This window comes from Balaenoptera physalus (assembly GCF_965194825.1).
Source record: "Balaenoptera physalus genome assembly, chromosome: Y".
In the NCBI taxonomy this organism is placed as follows: Eukaryota; Metazoa; Chordata; class Mammalia; order Artiodactyla; family Balaenopteridae; genus Balaenoptera; species Balaenoptera physalus.
In genome coordinates this window covers 1,732,818-1,756,626 of record NC_138904.1, presented here as the reverse complement: position 1 = coordinate 1,756,626, position 23,809 = coordinate 1,732,818, and the positions used below count along the sequence as shown (strand labels likewise).

The 23,809-nt window shown below is 48.4% G+C and overlaps 1 protein-coding gene across 13 annotated transcripts in view; it reads right to left on the bottom strand.

Annotated features, from left to right (window-relative positions):
* Positions 1–3,108: 3,108 nt before the first annotated feature.
* Positions 3,109–23,809, bottom strand: part of XG (Xg glycoprotein (Xg blood group)) — a 38,200-nt gene continuing 17,499 nt past the window's right edge. For 2 of the 13 annotated variants that reach the window (XM_082448126.1, XM_082448127.1), the window contains exons 5-9: positions 21,116–21,178; positions 14,288–14,338; positions 11,614–11,655; positions 10,420–10,455; positions 3,109–4,743 (exon numbers count right to left, since the gene is read on the bottom strand). In XM_082448126.1, coding sequence (XP_082304252.1) covers positions 4,727–4,743; positions 10,420–10,455; positions 11,614–11,655; positions 14,288–14,338; positions 21,116–21,178 — 209 coding nt within the window. In that variant the 3' untranslated portion in view covers positions 3,109–4,726. Of the gene's footprint in view, positions 4,744–7,131; positions 8,208–10,419; positions 10,456–11,613; positions 11,656–14,287; positions 14,339–21,115; positions 21,179–23,809 lie in introns of those variants that run through there. The other 11 variants (XM_082448128.1, XM_082448130.1, XM_082448118.1 and 8 more) reach the window with 9 other exon arrangements.

The window sequence follows — 23,809 nt, the reverse complement described above, 5'->3', positions numbered from 1 at the left end:
TGAGATACACTGGATACACCCATCCTGGTGCTGGCCAAGCTGGAAGACGCTATTATGCGGACAACATGAGAGTCCTACCTTTTCTCACGCCATTGGCCAGAGCTGTCACGTGACCACATCTACCCACAAAGGATGCTGAGAACCTTGGTTCACCTGGGAAACCATGAGTCCAGGTGCAGAGCTATTAATTCAGAAGACGGAAAGAGGGGCTTTGGGTTCTTAACTCAGAAGATAGAAAAAAGGGATTTGGGCAGACGACCTGCATTCTCCAACACTCAGTGTTTTTTAGTCAGCTTTTGCAGTTTTGATTTTATGGTCTGGACTTTCAACCGGGTTCTGTGGAATGTCCTATGTATTGCAATGAGCTGAATTGTACTTACATTAAGAGAAAAAGCTTATTATTATTTTTCCCCTCTTACCTGCAGCCCTTGCTGCCTACCAGGTACAACTCAGAATGCTTTTTTAACACTCCTACACCACTGTTTGGTGAGGCAGATGTTATTATTATTACACCCACTTTTTGGATGAGATAACTGACACGCAGAGAGATGGTACAACTTGACTAAGGTCACGCAGCTTGAGATGGAGAAGCCAGACTGTGAGCTCATGCATGGGACCTCAGAGTCCAGAGTTTAATCATGACTGGCTTCCTGTACCACCTGGAGAGACAAGCTAAATGAGTTCCCCATCATCTCTTTTGAATTAGGAAAAAGCTATGTACCCCACACGTACTCATGTATGCATGAGCTTTTTAGGGCTTCCTTAACAGACTTCCACAAACTGGGCGGCTTAAACAAGAAATGCTTATTTTCTCCCAGTTCCAGAGTCTGCAAGTCCAAGGCCAAGGTGTTGGCTGCACTCCCTCTGAAGATTATAGGGGGCTCCAGGTCTCTCTCCCAGCTTCTGGTAGTTCCTTGGCTTGTGGCAGCTTCACTCCAAGCCACTTACAACCTGCTCCCTGCGTGTGTGTCTGTGTCCAAATTTCCCCTCTTGTAAGGACACCACTCGTATTGCATTTGAAGCCATCCTCCTCCAGGGTGACCACATCGTAACGAATCGTCTCAACTTGATCACCTCTGCACCGACCCTATTTCCAAATAAGGTCCCATTCCAAGATCCCAGGGGTTGGGATACCAGCGTATGAATCTGAGAGGGGCCACGATTCAACCCAAAACAATATGTTAATACAGTGTGTGTGTGTGTGTGTGTGTGTGTGTGTGTGTGTGTGTGAGAGAGAGAGAGAGGGAGAGAGAGATTTGCTTTTCCAATGTTAAAACTCGGAGGTGTGTCAGCATCCTACAGCTGGAAAGCCTTGCACATAGTGGTTTATACTTGGAAAAAAGGGTGTTTTTTGTTTTTTAAAAAGTAGAGTTGGGGCTTCCCTGGTGGCGCAGTGGTTGAGAATCTGCCTGCTAATGCAGGGGACACGGGTTCGAGCCCTGGTCTGGGAAGATCCCACATGCCACGGAGCAGCTGGGCCCGTGAGCCACAACTACTGAGCCTGCGCGTCTGGAGCCTGTGCCCCGCAACGGGAGGGGCCGCGATAGTGAAAGGCCCGCGCACCGCGATGAAGAGCGGTCCCCGCACCGCGATGAAGAGTGGCCCCCACTTGCCGCAACTAGAGAAAGCCCTCGCACGAACCGAAGATCCAACACAGCCAAAAATAAATAAATTAATAAATAAAGTAGCTATAAAATTAAAAAAAAAAAAAAAAATCACACTGTGAATTTGAAAAAAAAAAAAAAAAAAAAAAAAAGTAGAGTTAATTTACAATGTTTTGTTAGTTTCAGGTGTACAGCAAAGTGATTCAGTTATATATATATATACACACACATATTTTTTTTTCAGATTCTTTTCCATTATAGGTCATTACAAGATATTGAGTAGAGTTCCCTGTGCTCTACAGTAGGTCCTTGTTGATTATCTATTTTATATATAGACTGTGTGTATGTTAATCCCCAAATCCTAATTTATCCCCCCGGCCACCTTTCCCCTTTGATAACCATAAGTTTGTTTTCTATGTCTGTCAGTCTATTTCTGTTTTGTAAATAAGTTCATTTGTATTGCTTTTTTTAGATTCCACATATAAGTGCTATCATATGATATTTGCCTTTCTCTGTCTGACTTACTTCACTCAGTATGATAATCTCTAGGTCCATGCATGTTGCTGCCAATGGCATTATTTCATTCTTTTTTTATGGCTGAGTAATATTCCATTGTATATAGGTACCACATCTTCTTTATCCATTCCTCTGTCGATGGACATTTAGGTTGCTTCCGTATCTTGGCTACCATAAATAGTGCTTCAATGAACACTGGGGTGCAGGTATCTTTTCAAATTAGCGTTTTCATCTTTTCTGGATATGCGCCCAGGAGTGGGATTGCTGGATCATATGGTAGTTCTATTTTTCATTTTTTAAGGAACTTCCATATTGTTCTCCATGGTCGCTGCACCAACTTACATTCCCACCAGCAGTGCAGGAGGCTTAAGGGTGTCCTTTTTAAGTGTACATGGCAACATGAGGACCTCCATCCACGGAGCACCAGACACATCCGTGCTCCCAGGAGGCAGGTGTTGCTTTGAACACTATCCACAATGCTCTCATTTCCTTATTTCAAGACCTTGGAGATTGCAGCTAACTGTGACCTTTCTCCTGTTTTCAGCTTGGAAAAAATGTCCTCCGGGTGGTCCTGGTGATGCCTTAAAGAGAGGCTTCCCGAGAGATCATTATTCACATACTTTAATTTCAACCACATTGAACACTAACCATATTTTCCTCTTGTCATCGGGGTGACGTTTATCCCGCTGTTCTCTAACTATACGTTTCTTTATGTGTTCATAATCCATCTTGTTCCACATGATACTGAGGAGACCATTTCTTCCTTTGGAAGGTGACAGATGCCCCTCTGGTTCTCAAACAACTGCTGGGTCCATCGGAGCTGGGGGGGGGAACCATCTCAGCCCTAAGCCTCCAAGGCCATGCGCCCAAAGGATGCACAACGGAGTAGAAAGGGATTTCCTGGATGCGTGCAAAGTTACGTCGCTTCGTGACTTTTCGACCCTTTCACCGCTGTCTCATGGTTATACGTGCAAAATATAGAAAAGAGAACACAACCAACAACGCCGATTTTATTTTTCTCTTACGTGTGTTTTAAATGATGAAAAGTTGCCCATGACAGTTACAGAAAATGGATGGAGTTACCTTTAAAAATGCTTAAGTTCCATTTATGTACATCTGTGTGTAAATCTGACACACAGATTTAACAAGAGTTATTAAACTCCCCACTAAAACTCATATATGGGAGTTAAATTAAACAAGAGTTAAATTAAACAAGAGTTTTTAACAAGAGTTAAATTAAACTTCCCACTAAAACTCATATATGGGAAATATTTAGTAGGCATCCTCACTTATGGGGAAGCTCAACAAGATTTGGGAAAAGTCCTAGGACATTCATATTAAAATAGGAAATACAGGCTGTCTTCAAATGGCTCAAATCTTTGTAAATCCAGGCCGGAAGTCATGCAATTCTGAGACATTTAATCAGGATCTTTAGTTTTAAGTTCTTTTCCATTTTGGGGAAGCTCTTTCAAATGCTTTCTGCTTTCAACTTCTCTTCGGAGACCTAGCTCTCAGTCCTTAAGGGTGTGCACAAAGCATGCATATTTGGAATTTTAATGTGTCCTTTTTATGAGATCCAGATTCTAGTGACTGGCTTCCTCTTGGGTTCTAATATTTAAATTCTAAAATTCTATCAGCATTAATCTCAGTTGAATCAAACTATACTAATCTGCCCAAACCATCCTTTTTCCTCTCCCCTAAAGTATTACTAAAATAGAAGCAAACAGCTAGTATACGTTTTAGATGTTTGAGGACAGAAGATTATCTAGTCCAGTAAAAAGAAAAGTATAAATCAAGGAAAGCACTGCCGTCGTCGTCTTAAGAACTGGTACCCACAGAGGATCAAAGACCAAAAATAATACGAAAAGCCTCAACATCTGCAAATCTCTATTTCTACCCCATGTTCTCCAAAAAAATGTAGAAACTGTACTATTTCACAGGAAAAAGCACCCCATGATCACTTCCCCGAGACGGTTTCCACATCAGCGATTTTGCACTTAAATTTCCCAAATCCAGCCTCATCCTCTGCAGGTGACAGTACTTTTGTGAGCTGAAATAATGTTCAAATTCTGCCGTTAGTGTCGGAAATCACTCATTCCCGATTCACAGGGGCGGTGATGAACGGGTCCGGATTCCTGACATAACTAAGGAACTTACAGCATCAGTCAAGCTTCTTACCCCAGCTTGTTGGAAACCCAAACAGCAGCCTGTCTCCATCTTTTAGAAGCCGATGGCATTCCCGCCCAAGACCCCGGTGCCATTCTGCTGCCCCTGTGCTTTGTGACCATGTCGATGGCCTGAGGTCACACCAGGAGGTAGTTTCGGAGCTCATTACAGAGCTGGAATCTCTGTCCGGATTCACGATGGAACCAACAGATCAAGCAATCGTTTTACAACCCAAGGTCCAGCTGTCTACCTTATCATGATCGATGTGTCTGAGGAATTAGGAATTCTTGGTTAGGTAGCACGTCTATTGCAAACAGGAGAGAAAACCCTTCAGGGCAGCTGCTTAAGCCAAGAAGGAAAGGAACTTTGCACGGGAGTGATGAAGGCGGTTCTTGTCTGGGTGGACCTTTTCTCAAAGCAAAGGGTGGATTTTGAAGGCCTCAGATGCTTTCTGGTTCTGTAAGGAAAGATTGGATTGCAAGATGTCATAGCCAGGAAAAAAAGAAAAAAACTCTATGGATTGATCTTAAAGCACTGGTATCTTTTTTACTGCTTTCTATTTGTTCAGGGTTTCGAACATTTTAAATGAATCGAGTAACTCTTATCTTTTTGGTGACAACTCATATTTGTAGAAACCCCTTTGGGGGATGCGGCCGAATTAGTCTTCATAACCTCTAAACTGGGAGTCACTATTACGTCCATTTGACAAAATAAAGGCAAAGTGTGATGTTCACACGGTCCCCTTGAGCGAATAGACATCTGTCGCCCCCATAGAGGCCCCCATCCCCGTTACTGTCTCTACAAGATACACAAGCTCCAGGACTGGGTCATGCACAGCTCCTAATCCCTGCAGAGCTGGCCGGTGTACATGCCCGGCATCCTTAGGGAGAGAGCGGGCATCCCTGGCCCTACTCAGGGATGCCAGCCAGCCAGGCGGCATCGGCACCGTACCGCAGAGGGAATGTCAAGCTGCCATATTTCTTAGACGGTTTACGGGTTTTGCACCCAGCAAGGATCAGTCCTTCCCACTGTGGGAGGGGCGCCCGAATGATGTCACATCACGTCTTAACTCTCTGAGCTCGCTAACTTTCACAGAACAGCAGCCAAATTCGGTCCTTCGTGGACCTGGTGAAGTTATCATTAAAGTATAATTGAGGAAGTAGACAGAATTTTTTTTTTTTGGAGTGTAGTTGCTTTATAATGTTGTGTTAGTCTCTACCGTACAGCAAAGTGAATCAGCTAGACGTGTATTTTATCTAGTCCCGAAAAAGGCAGGAGGGAGCGTCAAGACAGGACACTGCTTTAAACAAAAAGGGCTTCCGAAAAAAAAAAAAAAAAGAAAGGGCTTCCGCCTCAGATAAACGGGAAGGGCATGACCCAAAAAAAACAAAAACTGCCCCTGCTTCAGAAATTCAAATAGGGGGAGGTGAGGAGACACCAAGTTGTAGCCGGTGCCAGAAAATTCAGGATATGTCGTAATACTTGAATGCAGTGCTTTTTAAAAAAAATCATAATGAATGCCCAGAAAAGCCCACCTGAGCATAGTATCAAAATGTGAAATAAACGTGGGATCCAGTCTTGCATTTGTATCTGATGCCTCACTTGCCTCTGGTTGCAGTAAAACTTTATTGACATAAACAGGCAACAAGCCTGCAGGCTGTAGTTTGCCAGTTTGTTATTTTTTTTAAAATATGGCACTAAGATAGTATTTATCTTGGTAACTTCGCTTGTTGGGGCTCCCTCCACCCCCTTACATTTGTGCCTGAGATGATGCCTCACTTTCCTTGCCCACGTTCAGCCCTGAGCTCCCAGGGTCACAAGTGCTTACAGAGTTTGGCCAAAGATGCAAGAGAAATTAACGCACAGTGTCTCTGTAATGATAAGGCATGTTGCCCAGAAAGTAACGTTGTTCTTCATAAACTGTTTCCCGCCTGCCCCCCAAACTTTCAGGGTCAGGGGTTATGTACACCAAGGCTCGCCCTGGCCAGGGGGTTGCTCAGTACCACCCGTTCACCAGCAGAGGGAGGCCAAGGGTAGGTTTTGGGATTTTGAAGTCGCCCAAATCCTTAAAAAAATACTCCCGGAATAGGCTTCTGTTTCATAGCTTCCTTCCTGGAGGTGGAGGCCCCCTGGCAAAACACAGACAGATTCAGACATGGTTAGTCTCAGGACCAAACCTTGAGAGACCCCGAGTTAACATCTGAGCTGTTGTTTCTGCAATAAAGCATCCCTCTCTCCACCCACCCCCCGCCCATCTTCCCTTTAGCGATGTCTTTAGGGCATTCATGATCAGCAGACAGGATCTCTGCTCCCAAGGACGGCTACCCACCCGGGCGTGTAATTCTTCAAACCAGGAAGCCTGGACCCAAAGGTGAAGCAGAAAGTCCCAGCACGCCCCCAGCCCTGGCCCCAACCCATTTCCCTGGAGTCTGTGCACCTTTCGACAGAAAGGTTTGCAATTTAGTCCTTCTGTGGTTCTCTTTTGGGAGAAGGGTCCAAAAACTGCAGACTCCACCCAAATATCTTTCCCGACTCCCTTGTGATTGAAAGTTCACTGAAAACAAAAGCAAGTTACTTATGTAAAGTCTGTAGCAGTAAAACCAAATCTTACAGGTGAGAAAACCTTAAAAAATTAATAAAAGTGTAAGCATCTTTTCAAAAGCATCTCTCAGGTCCCCCGTGTGTCCATAATAAAGTCCCAGCTTTAAAATCCCTTCATTATGCAAGGGGGTCTATATTAGACTTTATCAGAAATAACATTACCAGTGAAGGACCCCAGAAAGTATTTTTTAATTCAGAATATGCTATCATTTATTGAGTGTGACACTTGCACACAGCTCACACAGATGCATCGCAGGTGACTGCTTTCAACTCTATGTGCAATATTTTTAAACCCACTGCCTTATGAAACAAAAGCAGACAGAAAACCTTTTCCTCACGAAATCAAAGTGTGTATTTTGCATGAACTTTTTTGATAGATTGTATTCAAGAGGATTTAGCCTTTCATCATAAGTTAAATAAATTAACTAACATATATTTGTCAAAGAATTTTATAACATAATATAGCCAATATTCTGTAATGCCTGTAAATGCAGTATAACCCTTAAAACTTGTGAAACACTATATTGTACACCTGTAACGTATAATATTGTACAGCAAATATGCTTCAATTAAAAAAAATGTATAACAAGAAGAGATCTTAAAAGCCATCATTTAGGTGTGGCTTCAGATCAGCTCTCAAGGCCTATATTAAAAAAAAACAAAACAAAATTACTTTAAGGACTTTTTGAAAAGTAATAAATTCTAAATAAAATGAAACATTTTTCATTTTAAGAACAAATTTCCTAGATACATATGATTCATGTGAAGATGTGCCGGTGTGTCTATTGGACGTAAGTTGTTTTGGCTGTTATTTTATTAGAATAATTTTTTAAGTGAAGTATAGTCGATGTACAATATTGTATTAGTTTCATGCATGCAACATAGCGATTCAACATTTTTATAGATTGTATTCCATTAAAGTTATTATAAAATATTGGCTCCATTCCCTGTGCTATACAACATATCCTTGTTGCTTATTTATTTTATACACAGCAGTTTGTTCCTCTTAATCCCTTTGCCCCATCTTGCCCCTCCCTGCTTCCCGCTTCCCTCTCCCCACTGGGAACCACTAGTTTGTTCTCTGTATCTGTGAGTCTGCTTCTGTTTTGTTACATCTATTCATACATTTATCAGGCTTTACACTTAGGGAAGATAAAATTGGGAGGGAAACTTGCCATTTGCCCTGCAACAATTCTTCCTCCTGTTGTACTGGAAATAGCTGGCCGTTGCCCCCGCCAGGGTTACCAGCACCCCGCACACGATAGGAGACACTATTTTTGCTATCCTGTTGCCTGCGGGAATCCAGAAAAGCAAGATGGTCTAAGAAAAACACAGCCAGCGGGAACACTGCTGATTGTAAATAACTCTGCAGTCACATCCCTGGCCCTCCCCACCCTCCTATTCACGGGGAAATGATGGAATTCACACAAGAAGCCCGAGGAAGTGATTCTGCTTTCACCCGAGGGGAGCTTACCAACCAGTCTTATAGAACTGGGGCATCCAACAGTTCTGGGCAGAAGATAGGCTTGATATGTTTTTTCATGTATTTGTGAATTTGGATGAATCTGTAGCTTTGGGGACATAGAATGTTTACTCATGCAAAAAAATTTTTTTAACCAAAAAGTGCCCTGATAGCCCGATGCTCAAATCATGCTGGGGCTCTGAACACAACCATATAGCAAACATCAATGCTTTAAGGGAAGCTTAGGTTTTCCTGCACAAAATCCAAGGTATGGAACCTTGATGTGACAAAAATCAACACGTCCCCAGAAGAACAAATCGTTGCTTCCATCTAAAATAACCACCCATGTCCTACATCAGATCCGGGCAAGTGCCCAGCGTGTCGTAGGTGACGATGAATGGCCACGCCGTGGATGTGGTTCCCGTGACGCTTGGAAGAGCGTTACCACGGCACCAAGGGATCTATCCCTCCTTCGTGCTGCTGTCTCACGCTGTCCCCTGCTGGACCCTGCTCTCCAGGGCTCCCCACCCCACGTCCACACCCTCTACCATGTGACTAGGTGGCATGGGAAGGGGGGGGCTGGTCCAGGTCATCATCCTCAGAATTGGGTCTTCAGCCAATAGAACCGGCAGCCATGAAGCTGTGATGCTTCTTATCCTGGTCATGCTTCTCTTTATTCTCTGGTGCCATGTCTGGCTGCCCTGTGGCCCAGCCTGGCCTGGCCCCTTGGACGGATGTGGGCTGGTTTTAGCCCAATTGCGACTCACATAATCATAATCAAAGGTGGTTGTTTAAAATCACTATGTTTGGGGCTCTTTTGTTACATAGCACTGCTAACTGATACACCTCTTTCCTCTCTGCCATCCCCATACAAATCAACCACGTGATATCCATGGTGACTACCAAATGGTCCTGCAGGCTGACCTCTTATCCCCACGTCCACTGTCTCTACAACATCCTCTTTAGTCTGGGAACTAGGTGGGTCTTAACACTGATCTCCCTGACCTTCGCTGGCACTCTGATCCATGCATCACATAGGTATAAATAGGGGCAGTCTTTTTCCCGTGAAGCATGTACAAAGTGCAGACGTGCCCGTGGGGTCGCCTGGCCAGTCACCAGTGTTGTCCCCTGCCCATCACACTCCACACCCTGGCCCCATAAACTACTCTTGTTCCCGGGGGTGTACCCAGCCCGACCTAGCACAGCACCTACCTCTCCCGTCCTGGCCGCCTCTCACCCAGCCTTTAGACCCGGCCTTGGAGATGGTCCCCTCAAGGAGCATCCTTACCCACCTCCATTCTGCCCCAGCCTAGGATGCGTCCCTCTGTCCTGCCGTGGACCCCATCAAACCATGTGTCAGACCTGGATTCTTGCCCTGAGATGCACCCCTCCTGCCCCACCTCCTGCCCACGAGAAGAAAACCATCCATGGACTTCCCCAGAATGTCCATACACCCGGCAAATAGCAGTACTGAGACTCTGCATGGGGACAGGGTCTTAAGGTTGGAAAGGCACCTCAATACCATTCTTCCTCCCAAAGCCTTGGGGTCGGCTGGGCGGATTCACTGTCACCCTCTGCCTAAATGCCAGATCACCAAGAGGCGGGACCCCATCCTCCCAGTGACACACAACAAAAGCCCACCATCCGGACTCCAGCCTCCACTGCCGGACCTGTGATGGGGCTGGCAGTGCCCTCTGGGGGTTCTCCATGGCTGAATGCCACGACTTCCCCTCTCCTCCCCTTTTTGGCTTCCGGTCAGTAGTGGTCAATGAAAGGGCCACCATCGGTGGCCCAGAGGCAGGCCCACGAACCCCAGCCCTGCTCTCAGAGCTCCGAGGCATCTTCCAGCCTGAGGACAGTCTTCGCCCTCCTTCTCTGACCCCCACAGGATGGACCCCTCCCTGAAGGACAGACATGTGTGTTCAGGAGCTTCCAGACGAGCGTGGGAACCGTAGGTGCTCCCTGAACACCCTCAGGCTGAAATAATTACACGTCTACCCCACCTCATCCCACAGTGACGTGGAGAGCTCGCTCCCGGGAAAGGTGGGGCGCCCCGCCCCTGTGTGTTACCTTGTGGGTTGCCGTGCGAGGGATAGCCATCTCCACCTGGAAGGGGACAAGCACACGGTCATTCATTTATTCGGAAGAGCTGGTCAGGCTGCCTTCTGCTGCCAGCGCCATGAAGATGGTAGGGACGTGGCCACGAGCGGAGCAGACCAAACCTCTGCTCTCACGGAGCTGACCTCCCGGCGGGCAGGTGGGGACAGACAGCTAGGAAGGGGAGATGCAGGCGTTACAGCTAAGGGGGCAGCGGGACCAATGGAGGTGGAGGGGGCGTGGTTCTCACCGCATGGCTCAGGGAATACCACACATATGTGCACACACATGCAGCACATCCCCCAATAGACACATGCACACACGAGCGCACGTACTCGCGGATGCACACGCGTGTGACACACGAGCGCACATACTCGCGGACGCACACACGTGGGACACACGAGCGCACATACGGATGCACACACGTGTGACACACGAGCGCACATACTCACGGATGCACACGTGCGACACACAAGCGCACATACGGATGCACACACGTGTGACACATAAGCACCTGTCCACGTGTATATATGTGCACACACGCACACACCCATACACACATAGGCACCCAACACACACATACACACATGCAGCCATGCACGCAGGCGTCACATGCATTGTGCCCATGTGGACATGGGCACACACATATATGCATGTCTCCACACAGATGTGCATGGTACACGTCCACATGTGTACACGTGAACACACAGAGCCACACTCACATATACACATGCACACATCCACCCTTATGTACCTGCACATAGTGAACACGCATGCATGCATGGACACAACACACAGGCGCGCACGTGCACATGGGAACATATGTCCACATGTATAAACACAGGCACCCATGTGCGCAACCAGCCACGTGCACATGCACATGCACATGCATGCATGCACGGGCACGCACATGTGCATACACACACGTGCAAACACAGTAACACGTGTAAGCAGGCCTCCGATTCTTGAAAGGATTTCAATGTGCAGCCCAGGCAAAGCCCTCCGCAGGTTCGGTGACCGGTGAGGGCACAGATTAGCAAGCCAGGTGGTCAGGGAGCTTCCATGCAGGACCCCATAGGACACGCTGCCCAGCGGCGCCCATATGGGGTTTAGTTCTCCAGAAGGAGAATTTCTCCTCATGCAGCTTTTAAGGAAGAACTCCTTTACCATAATTACTCCCATGGTCGCTGGGTCTGTAGCGCCCTCCTCCTGCAGGACAGAAAGGCCATGTGAAGAGGAAGGAAATGCCGGCGACATCTCCAAAGGAAGCGCCGAGGAGAAAGCCAAGATCCTGAAGCAGAGGCTGTGACATCCCGCAAAGACCCCACCTGCTTCTCCCCAAGCCAATGGAAGGGACACGGTCACCCCAGGGCATCCCCTGAGCACACAGCGACAGGGCTGGGCTCGCCCTGCAAATCCAGCGGGTCTGCTAACAGCAGGTCCGAACCCGCTTCCCGGGCCAAGCAGGGAAAACCGCAGCCCCCGAGGCCAGGGAAGCGCCTCCCACAGAAACACAGACAACAAAGTCACCTCAGCTAGTAAGAAATAAAAGAGATTTCTCTACACCTTCTTGTGTCCGGACAGCATTTTCTTTTTTGACCACTTGCAGGATCTTAGCTCCCCGAGCAGGGATTGAACCTCCGCCCCCTGTACTGGGAGCGCGGAGTCCTAACCGCTGGACCGCCAGGGAAGTCCCCGGAGAGCAACTTTTAAAGACAGATTTGAGATGAAAACAAAATGCTGGGTGCGAAGGTGGTTCATTTTGAAGCGAAATAGTCTATGTGGGTACGATTTAAATATTGAGAGGTCATTTAATAAAGGCCTCTTCCAAGTGGACACAAGCTGTGATGGCCTGAATTGTGTCCCCGTAAAATTAATACGTTGACGTCTTGATCCCGAAAACCTCAGGATGCGGCTGGATTTGGAGATGGGGGTCTTTAAGGAGGGGATGAAAGTAAAATGAGGTCATTAGGGTGGGTTCTGATCCCACAGGACTGGTGTCCTTATAAGAAGAGGAGATCAGGACACAGACACACACAGAGGGACGACCACGTGAGGACACAGGGAGGAGAGGGCCGACTACACGCCCAGGAGAGAGGCCTCGGGAAGACCAGCCCTGCAGACACCTGGATCTCAGACTCCAGCCTCCAGGACGGGGAGAGATACACGTCTGCTGTTTAAGCTGCTCTGTCTGGGGTATTTGGCTCTGGCCGACGGGGCTCACTCATACGGTGGGTATTAGAGAAACCGGCCATTGAAAGCCAGCCCTTAAAAAGGGCTGATGAGTAAAATGTTTTCTCCACTTTTCGAGGAAGGGACCCCGTCATTGGGCAAACCCTTCCCCGCTGCACAAGGTCAGCGCCGGCCCTTCTGCATTCTTCACAAGGAAAGGTCACCCCAAATACGTGTTGCCACCTGCAGGGAGAAGCTGAGTGACTTCCTGCCCTGAATGACCCAAGCCCTGGTGCTAAGCTCAGAGGTGGTTCACAGCCTCACCCAGCTGGGAGCCAGAGAACAGGGGTGCAGACATGCACAGAAGCAGGTGGACTTTCCAAGAGCCTGATGTGGAAATCAGCCTGGCAGCCCCCCAACTTCCGCTGTGGCCTCTATTTGTGAAACAAATAGGAGTTTCAACCCAAAAGATAGTTGGTCAACTCATTGAAGATGTTCAAAACCCTTCACACATGGCAAACACAGAAAACAATGATGCTTTCAATCAATCTATAGATTGATTTGAGGGTGAAGGTGGTCAGAAGGTACAAACTTCCAGTTATAAAATAATTAAGTCCTGAGGATGTAATGCCAAGCATCGTGACTACAGTTAATAATATCGTACTGTGGGACTTCCCTGGTGGCGCAGTAGTTAAGAATCTGCCTGCCAATGCAGGGGACATGGGTTCAAGCCCTGGTCCGGGAAGATCCCACATGCCGCAGAGCAGCTAAGCCCGTGCGCCACAACTACCGAGCCTGCGCTCTAGAGCCCGCGAGCCACAACTACTGAGCCTACGTGCCACAAGTACTGAAGCCCGTGCACCTAGAGCCTGTGCTCAGCAACAAGAGAAGCCACCGCAGTGAGAAGCCCGCGCACCACAATGAAGAGTAGCCCCCTCTCGCCGCAACTAGAGAAAGCCCGCGCGCAGCAACAAAGACCCAATGCAGCCGAAAACAAATAAATAAATTAATTAATTAAAAAAAAAAATATCATGTTGCATATTTGAAAGTTGCTAAGACAGCAGATCTTAAAAGTTCTCATCACAAGAAACAAAATTGGAGCTCTGGTAATGCATGTTAACCAGACATATTGTGGTGATCATTTCGCAATAGATACAAATATCGAATTACTATGTTGTACACCTGAAACTAATAGAGTGTTTTAGGTCAATTCTATGTCAATTTAGAAACGTGAATCCAAAGCATTTTGTTTTCCCAGCTGTGACATCTTGCCCCCAGTCTTCCCTTACAGAACCAGAGACCATCTGAAGATTCCAAGATCCACCCGCCACTTTGAGAAAAGCTGATGTAGACAAGAACCCCGTTTATCGCTCCTGTGGAACGTTCCTTTCTTTCTTGGTGTCCCCAGAAAGACTCTCCAATTCATTGGCTGTTCTGGCCCTGACGATGCTTGTGGCCTGTTGTTCTGTGTCTTTTTACCTGGACAAAGGTGCGTGGGGCAGCACCTGGAGGGCAGGACGAGGCCCAGCAGAGGGTCAGCAGAAAGGGCTCAGAGGATCAACGCCAGCACAGAGGCTTCCAGCACCCAAGACCCCAGGAGGAAGGCACGGGAGCCCCGGAAACGCCAGCCCTGCCTCACCACCCACGCGGACCCTGGTGCTGGACGTACCGTGCGTGCTTCCGTGGCCGTCATGACTGGGGGGGTAGCTGCCACCGCCTCCTGCAGGAGAGAAGATGGATTTGAGGAACATTCTGGACGTGGAGTTTGGGTTCCAACAGGTATCCACCTGGGATGTTGGCCATGGCACCAAAGCCGGGCCCAAGACTCACCCCAAAGACAGCCCCGCGTGATGGCAAAGCAGGGGCCACCAGGGGATGACCACAGGAGGCCCCGCACCGCCTGCCAAAGTCAGGTCTCCTGGGTGGGAAAGCCCACGCCGCACAGAGCCCTTTAGAAAGTTCTGTGCCTTCAGAGCACACACATGCCCTCCCCCCAACCAGGGCTCCGAATTAATGCAGGCTTGTCCCCCTCCTGCAGGGACCCAGGTACAGAATCGCCTCAGTGAGAAGGAAGATCGGGCGGACAATCCTGATCGTAAACGTTCTTTAGTAGAGACTGGGCACTTTTAATTTTCCCCGATTGTTACTGTAATAACCTTGAAGACAAAGCTATTCCTTGATGGCCTTTAAACACCACGGAAAAGATGGCTGGATGCAACGTGCTTGTCCAGAAGAGGAATACGCCCCTGGGAAAGTGTCAGGGACAAGTCTCTGAACTCTTCTCAAAGAAAATCACAGCATGAAAGACACGAGAAGCTTCGCCTGCTGGGAAACCAAAGCCCCGTAGGTCACCCTCCGGAGCCTGGCACTGCGTGCATCTCTCTCCTGTAATGTGCATACGGCCTGCACGTTCACTGATACGGGAAAGAGTCTATGCGGCCGCTCACACTTCAATTATAGAGAAAACCTTACACTCAAAGTTTCATATATACATATACGTATGTGTAAAGGTATCTATACACAATATAGATATATTCATATATAATGTTCTATACATACACACATACAGAGAGAAGTTTATATGCATATATAGAAAGGCATATAAACATATAAAGATGTATACATATATAAAGATATAGATATGTACACATATGAAGGTATTTATACACACTCATAAATATATACATATATAAAGATATATGTACACATATAAAGATGTATCTATACATATATAAAGATACATACATACGTACACATATGAAGCTATACACACACATATACATACATAAAAAAAGGTATATACAAACATAATTTCATAAAATTTTTCTCGTGTTTTTTAAATTTTATAAAAGTGTATAAAAACACGTATTAATATATAAACACAAACATACAGGAAGTGTGTATGCAGGTACAAGTATATAAATATAAAGATATGTATAGAAACATACACATACACATAAAGGTATGTATCTATAAGGATGTATATGTGTGTAAACATATAAAGGTACATATATACATAGGTATATACACATATATAAAGGTACATATATATCAAGATACCTATATATATATATATAGAGAGAGAGAGAGAGAGAGATATCTATGTGTGTATATATATAAACACACACATAAATATACATATACATGCTTATATAAGGATGTATGTGGAAAGGTATATATACACAACTATAAAGATGTAGAGAGGAGACTAGATCTTTGTTCCCGTCACAAATAAAAGAAACGGTAGTTAAGTAACAGGCCAGAGGTGGTAGCTGAGGCGACAGTGGTGACCACACCGCCATGTATGAGTGCATCACATCATCACACTGTACCCCTTACACGTACAAAATGTTATGTGTCGATTGTATCACAGCAAAAATACATTTTAGGAGAGATACATAGAGAGAGACATGCATCTATAAAGGCACGTATAGACACAGCATCTGTGTAAAGATAGGACGGCAGACACACGCATACGGAGGCACGTACGTAAGCACGTGTGTAAAGGAATGTACATACATAGGCACATGTACACACACACACACACATGTTCATATGGAGACGATCCCCGCTTCTGAAGGGCACCTGTGCCGTGGCCAGTTTGGTCCACCTCGCAAGGCCCCGGAGCGGACAGACGCAGGGACCCGCCGCGATGCGGGGTTGGAGGGGAGGGCCCGCGCGCCACCTTCCACGGGGGGGTCACAGATCACAGAAGCCAGCGCGTACCTGCGGACGGCCCAGGCCTGGGCGGGTGGCGGCCGGCGTCTAGGTCCCTGTCGCTCAGGGACCCTGTGGACAGAGCGCAGGGCCCTCGCAGCCCGCCCTCCGGGGAGCTCTCTGCACACCCAGGCCTGTGAGCGTGAGGGGGGCACGGCGGGCACTGGGGCCAAACGCCAGAGCTCCTGGCGGCCGGGGTTCCTGCCTGCGGGCGGTGTGCGGGGCCCGGCAGCCTGGGAAGGGCCGCCGCTGAGACAGACCCCCTCCGACTGCAGAGCTTAGACCACCCCCCCTTACACTGCCTGTCGGGGGAGGAGGCGCGGCTCTTCTTTCCTCGGACCCCCCAGGTCTGCCTCCCCCTGGATGGGGCCCCTGCTTCCGTACCGTCCATTCGCTCCCCCGCCCCCCTTGCTGCGTGGCTGGCACAGTCCGTTTGGTGCCCAGAACCAGGCTCGGCCCATAGCAAGCGCTCAAGGAAATGCTTTCCAAGTCCTCAGCGCAAGCTAAGCTGCCGTCCTCAGAAGGAGCCCGTCCGGGGGGCCTGCTACAAACCTGCCGGGGACGCTATCCTGTCCCTCGCGCCCACCTGGGCAGCCTACTGTGGCCCCGCTGCACAGCTCGCACGGCGGACCCCCCGGGGCTTGCCCCAGTCCCAGGAGGGCCTTGATGTCCCAGCCGGGAGCGTGGGGCCCGGCTCCAGGCTCTGTCCCCTCTCCCCGCCCCGCGGCCTCCCCGTCCAGGCCTGCCTCGGGAAGAGTGGGGTGGTAGCTACAGACGACAGCAAACTCCCGCCTGCAGGCCCTTCTCCGGGGACCCCAACCTGCTACTTCCACCCCCCCTAGCCTCAAGCAAGATTTACAAAGAGGATGCAGACAGCCACACTGAGATTTTAATCAGAAATGTACATATTTGGTTTTCCTCCCTAATCCAAACACAGAGCCCCTTGGAATTTCCTAAATGATAGGAATGATAAAGGGGTCTTTTGTGAAGTGACAAAAGAGATAAAGGTGTCTTTTGTTATTCAGAACAAGTCCCTTCAAACCACACCTGAGTTTATGTTAATGAGGTGACTTTTGGAAAGCCCTGGAGGATGCTGGTCGCCCGGGCAACCAACCAGTGATTGGAGGGTTGGGACTTCCAGCTTCACCCCCGTGCGGTGGCCGAGGAGTTCATCAGTCAGGTTCACAGGACAGAGCCTCCGTAAAAACCCAGGAGACAGGGTTTGGAGAGCTTCTGAATGAGTGAATTTATCTACACGGTGGAAGGCAATGCACCCCAACTCCAGAAGCTCCTACACTTGCGACCCCCTCGCCCTGTGTCTCTTCATCCGGCTGTTCATCTGAGTCGTTTATCATATACTTTATGTGAAATAAAAATCAGGTTCTATGGCAGGACGAGAAAAATTTAAACATAAGAAATTTTCTCTTCCCTTTGGCCTCCTCCCTTGCCCCCCGCCCGCCCCGCTGTGCATGGTGTACCTGCCTTAGGCATTGGTCGGACCTCCCCCGTCAGCAGGAATATCTGCTCAGCCATAAACAGCAGCGTTCTCCCAGCATCCACAAGACGACTCCTAACAAGGTAACCTTCCTTCTCCATCTTGTAAGGGACCACAGTGACGCTTAGACCTGGGTTGTGTAAACTGTCACTAGTACATGCTGTGATGGCCAGCCCTCTGTCTCAAAAAACTTATAGAAGTGGGCCTTGACTTCTAAACGGGGCGGAACAGTTCTCAGACTTTTCTGAGATGCTCTACCTGGGTTATAATCCTCAAATCTGGCTCGAATAAAATTTTCCATGTCTTTCTGAGATCGACCGATTAATTTTTTGTCAACACTTATAATAAACTGGTAAATGTCAGTCAGAAACGTTAAGTATTTCTCTGAGTTCTGTGAGCTATTTTAACAAAGTAACCGAACCCGAGGCGGGGTCATGGGAATCTCCGATCTATAGCCAGTGGGTCAGAGTCACAGGTGACGAGCTGGGACTTGGGACTGTTGTCTGCAGTGGGGACAGTCCTGTAGGACCGAGCTCTTAACCTGCGGGGTCTAAGGCTGACTCCAGGTAGATGACACCAAAATCGAATTAATCACTGGGGTGGTTTTGGAAAACACACATGGGACAGACCGCGAGGTTGCTCATTGGAGAAACCCAGACACTATCCCTGTGGTCCTCCAGAATATTCCTGGCCTCCTTCTCACTGAACTTGCTCCTGTCCTAAGCAGATTTTTTAACTTTGTCAAAATAGAATCAAATGTAACATGCAAAGCGTCGGCAAAGCTCATCTGTGGGTTTAGTCACTGCCGTTTCTAAAGCTCTTCTAAGCAGCAACCGTTCAGACCCTTTTCTGGGGATGCTTCTAGGTGAAGTCTGGGGACGGGCATGGCGATCACAGCCTGGGCTGCCCACTGCGGTCGGGTCACAGAGACAGGTCTGTGTTTCGGAATCAGAATAAACCTCAGGGCTTTCAGGGGTTTGGGGCGAGCCTGGCTGCTGGGTATAAGCCGACCTATGGGGAATCCGGGTGCCATGGGGGCGTCAGGAGACAGCAGAACCCAAGACGGACGATGGCCGTGCCAGACAGGAAGCTGTGCATTCTGCGAGCTCCTGCGTGTCACAAGCTGCAGCCCTGGGCCCCCTGCCTCCCGCCCCCTGCCTCACTCTACCCACCCATATCCTGCAAACACAGGGGGATCCCAGCCCTCAGGTCTGAGCTGTGCCATTTGCTAATACTCTCCAGATGCCCACAGCCAAGTGCAAAGTTGCAAGATGCGGACGGAAAGGAAAACAGGGGAAGCCCCTCGACCCCGGGCTGGGGCCGGCGGGGTGGGAGCATTTGGGGCTGTACGTGCTGCTGGATGCATGAAATCTATGCGTTTCCTCTCCAGAAGCCAAAGTGATGGCCCCCAAAGATGCACTCGTGAGAGAAGACGGTCCTATTGCCCTGAGGGTCCACCCAGCAAAAGCTGGCACCACCGTAACCCACCATCCCCGCTTTGCAAGCCTGACGTCCCCAGATCTCCTTTCCTTCCTGCTCGGAGGTCAAATGCCCCTCTGGCCTCCGGAAGCTTGTTGAAGGCCCTGCTACTTGGGGCCACCATGAGATCCAAGGGGATTGTCTCATGATGTGTGAGACCCCTGATGGCTCTTTCTCTCCCTGTCTGCTCCCTGCAGAAGTGACTCGGTCCGTCTCCAAGAAACCCACGCGGAGACACAGCCCTCCCTCCAGGGTATAAATCGTGCTGCTGGGGGTTATGAAAAGTGTCAGATGCAGAAGGCAGGCAGGGGTCCTTCTGCCTTCTCTCAGCAAGGATAACCCCCTCGCCGAAGCCTTCCCAGAGCCGTGGGGAACCCCAAGGAAGGGGTGTCCCTTGTGTGTCCTGCCACCCAGCACAGGTGTGAAGCAAAAGACAGGGCAGCGTGTTCAACAAGATCAGATGAAGCCTCTGGAGAGCTCAAGGGATCTAGTTCCCTTAAAGGCGTGTCTCAGGACTTCCCTGGTGATCCAGTGGTCAAGACTCTGCTCTTCCAGGGGACACAGGTTCGATCCCTGGTGGGGGAAATGAGATCCCACATGACGTGTGGCCAATAATAATTAATAATAATAATAATAATAATAATAATAATAAAAGGGTGTCTCCTGAAACATCTTGGAGGAGAGAACAGCTTTGTGAGAACCCCTTAGGAACATCTTGCTGGGCGCTGTCAATCAAAGAGCACAGACTTTTGGAGGCGGGGCCGTTAGACCTTTCAAGCCAACAACACAGTGGAGGGTATGTGTCCTGATGAAGGCGTTTAGGGGTGAGCCCTCCGTCGCTGAAATTAGCTAAGGCATTGCTCATGCAACTGATCTTTACAGGACCTACTGTGTGCCATGCCTGGCTTCTGGCTCTGGGGATGCATCGGTGGAGGAAAGGCAAAAATCCCTGCGTGTGTGTGTGTGTGTGTGTGTGTGCTTTTCATTCTAACTCAAGGAAATAAATGAACCACAATTGCATGGCATTGCATGTTACAAAGTATAACATGATCTCCTGCTGCAGGGCAAAGGGATACAGAGAAGGGATCACAGTTTACGATCTAGAGGTCAGGTCTCGGAGACAGAGATGCCCCCCGAAGCTGAAACCTGCAGGGAAGAAATGATGCTTGGATCTCTCTGAAGATTGTCTGGTTGGGCATAAGCAACGGTGTTTTGCACCCTAGGAATTCAACGTTCGAATAATATATCTCAAGAGAATCGGAAACAGGGGAAGTCCCCATTGCCAAACCAGCTGGAAATGAGGATACCCGTAGAGCTGACCTTTCCCCAGCACCCATCTGTCGGCACACGTGTCTGCCCAAGCCCTGGAATTCTTGCGATTCTCCCACCACCACGAGCCAGCATCCCTTCCCGAGTGGTCCTCCCCCAGGTGCCTGGATTCCCAACACGTCACTCGATCTATGGCGGGAACTCAGGCAACGTGGCCCCAAACGGCTCTTGACAAGGGAAGCAAAACTCAACGGAACACCGAAAACAGAGCAACCAAGGACAAAGAGAATCCCCTTCCTCCATAGTGACGTGAGATGCCTTTGGGGCGCATTGCATTTTTTCAGCCCTAAACCAAACCAAACAAAATGCATCCTCTATCAACAGAGGGATTGGTAACAGCAGGTGAACTCCTTGTTAAAGAACCTCTGCATATTTCAAACGCCAACTCGTATTTCACCGTCCCAGGACAGAATTCCAAGATGGTCCGTTGCATCCCTCCCAACGCTTCCGGAAGGCGTCTCAATACTCAGGACTCACCTCCACTGTTGTCAGAGCTGCCAGGCTGGGGACGTGGCATTGGCTTTGGCCTTGGATAGATATCTGTTGGAAAACACCAAGGTGATGTTAGGAAAAGAATGACATCTTCCCGCAATGAACCATTCACACAATACAAAAGACCGAAATACAAAATGATATTCCGGCTTATTTATATTTGCTGTTTATCGCTTTCACAGAACCTCTGGTACTCAGAGTCTCCAAAGCTTTAAAAACCATGTTGATCTCGGGGACCAGAACCTCCTAATTTGGTTCTGAAAGCATTCAGAAGTTCATGGATTGCTGAAATGAATCTGGCAGACGCTGCCCTGTGAATGTTCCAATGTTTAGCGTTATCGCAAACATCAGGTTGTTTGCAAAAGCCCGTCGTCAGTATTAGGACAAAAGCATGGCACGTTTTTGATGACGTGTTACCCTTCCTGCTGTGCGTGTGTACATGCCCTCTCTGGAGTTAATCTTAACTTTTGTCACAAATGCCCTTAATCTGTCCTTCAAACTTAGCCCAAGCTTCCTGCCCCAGAGCCTTGGCACAAAACACTGTCTCTGCCAGGATCTCCCATTCCGCCTGCAGGGCCTTTCTTGCACAGCAGAATGTTCCAGAACAGCCTGTATTCAAGGGACTGCTCACCACTGCCTTCAATGACTCACCTTTCTTCTCGAGAGACACATAGAGGAACTGGGTGAGCCAGGGAGCAAGCATGAAATTTAAGGAGACCTTCTACTCCTGTATTGCCACTTCCATACTTAAGTTCTAATCAAGTCCTTTCCCTTCTTCGTTTGCTGTGTGTGTCGAGTTTGCTGCGTCCCTGTTTTTACATGTTTTATCGTTTCATTATGAATCATGCCAAATGGGTCAGGCAGAAAGCATATTCACTGAGGCTGCTCAGTGTTCCAAAACTTCTTAATCAAGACGTGTTCCCCAATAAACAATAAACCATCAGAAGAACTAGCATCTAAGGGAACGTCAGGCTGATACCAAAAGCCACATAACTCATATCAAATATCAATTCATTATTTGGGGGCACCATTCTAAAGGCATCTCCCCACTGGGTTTTAGCAGAGCTTGAAAACAAAGGCCAGAAAGCAACCTTCCTCTAATTTGGAATGTGTCAGCTGCTGGAACCCTGAGTCATAGAGGGACCCCTCCCAAGCGTGAGGCTTGCTACCCACGCCCTGGGGTGGATGAGTCACCCTGGTCCTGGTGACTCATCTTACAGGATGGCCAGCATCTAACATTCTCTGCACCCTGTAGGAGGGAAGCCCATGGGAATAGTTTAACCCGAGATCCCCAAATAGACTGTAGCAAGAAACACTCCCCAGGAGGGATTTCCATCGGCATCTTGTAGAATAACAGCGCTCCATGGGACAATAGTTTGTTGAAAAGGCTGGGAGGAATTTTTACAAGACAGGAATTGATGGAGCTGGGATGTTAAAATTAGAGGGGAAAAAAAAAAAAAAACAAAGAGGATGAAACCGAGCAGGACCCAGTGGGGCTCCTGGGCACAAAAGCCTTCCTGTGTCCCCCGTTTCTTGATTACAGGAAATAGGCTTCATTCAGCCCCCACGACCTTCCCTGAGTTCCAACGGGCAGATTCAAGCAGTTGCTAATCAGGGAAGGGAGGGGATACAGAGACAAGGGAGGAGCAGTGAAGAAACAATAGTGCAGCCTTGGGGCAGGTCCTGGTTCCCCCTCCAGGGTACACATGACAATACTGTTTGGCAGATATCGAAACCCCCAACAAACGGACGGTGTTGACTACTTGATAAAGCATTCTTCATTCCACAGAGAAGACCACAGTTTGACAACCTCTGAGAAGCACAGACGCCCATCAGGAGACCACCTGAGCCCAGGTGATGTCTAGATTGAAGGAGTGCAGGCCCTGCAGGCACCCTGGTCCTTCTCGGCAATACCACCCCTTGAACCATGGCTATAAAACTCCTCACCGAATCCCACCCCAGGTAGGGACACAGTTTTGAGGGCAGGAGCCTGCTGTGTCCCCCTTTGCCGGGCAAAGCAACGAAGCTATTCTTTTCTACTTCACCTGAAACTCTGTCTCTGAGATTCAATTTGGCATCGGTGTACAGAGGCCAAGTTTCGGTACCAAGGATGACAAAGCAGTGACGTAAGCGTCCCTTAGCGAACGCAGTTAGTGGCCTGGGCTGCTTTGCAATTAGGTAACAGCTTCGTAGAACCTTACGTCTTACTTTTCGTGACATCTCCCTCACCATGGCCATCGCCACCACCGAGGAGATGAATTTCCACCCATCTCAAGGCCACACCAAGCTTCCAGGAAGCTTCCGCAGGCCGTCAACTTGGCTAGCGTCACTGGTCACCTCTGCCTGGTCAGCTTTTAGGACTTCAGGGTTTTTGAATTGCTGAGGACTTTATGGGCGATTGGCTAATATTACCTCCCTCCCGGCCCCCCCCTTTTTTTTTAAAAAAAGTGATGTATAGGCGCAGTGTCTGCCAAGCTTTTAAAACAAAGGAGAAACTGAGGATAAATGACCTAAAACGCACAGTGCACGGAAAGTCATTAGGAACCACGGAAACAGCTAGAAAAAGACTCGACCTCCAGCCTGATTAAAATTCCAGCACAATAATGACCAACGTCTCCAAATGCTCAGTATTCTCCAAGTGTCTGAGCAACGAGGAAATAAAATAATGCAATCTGCTCC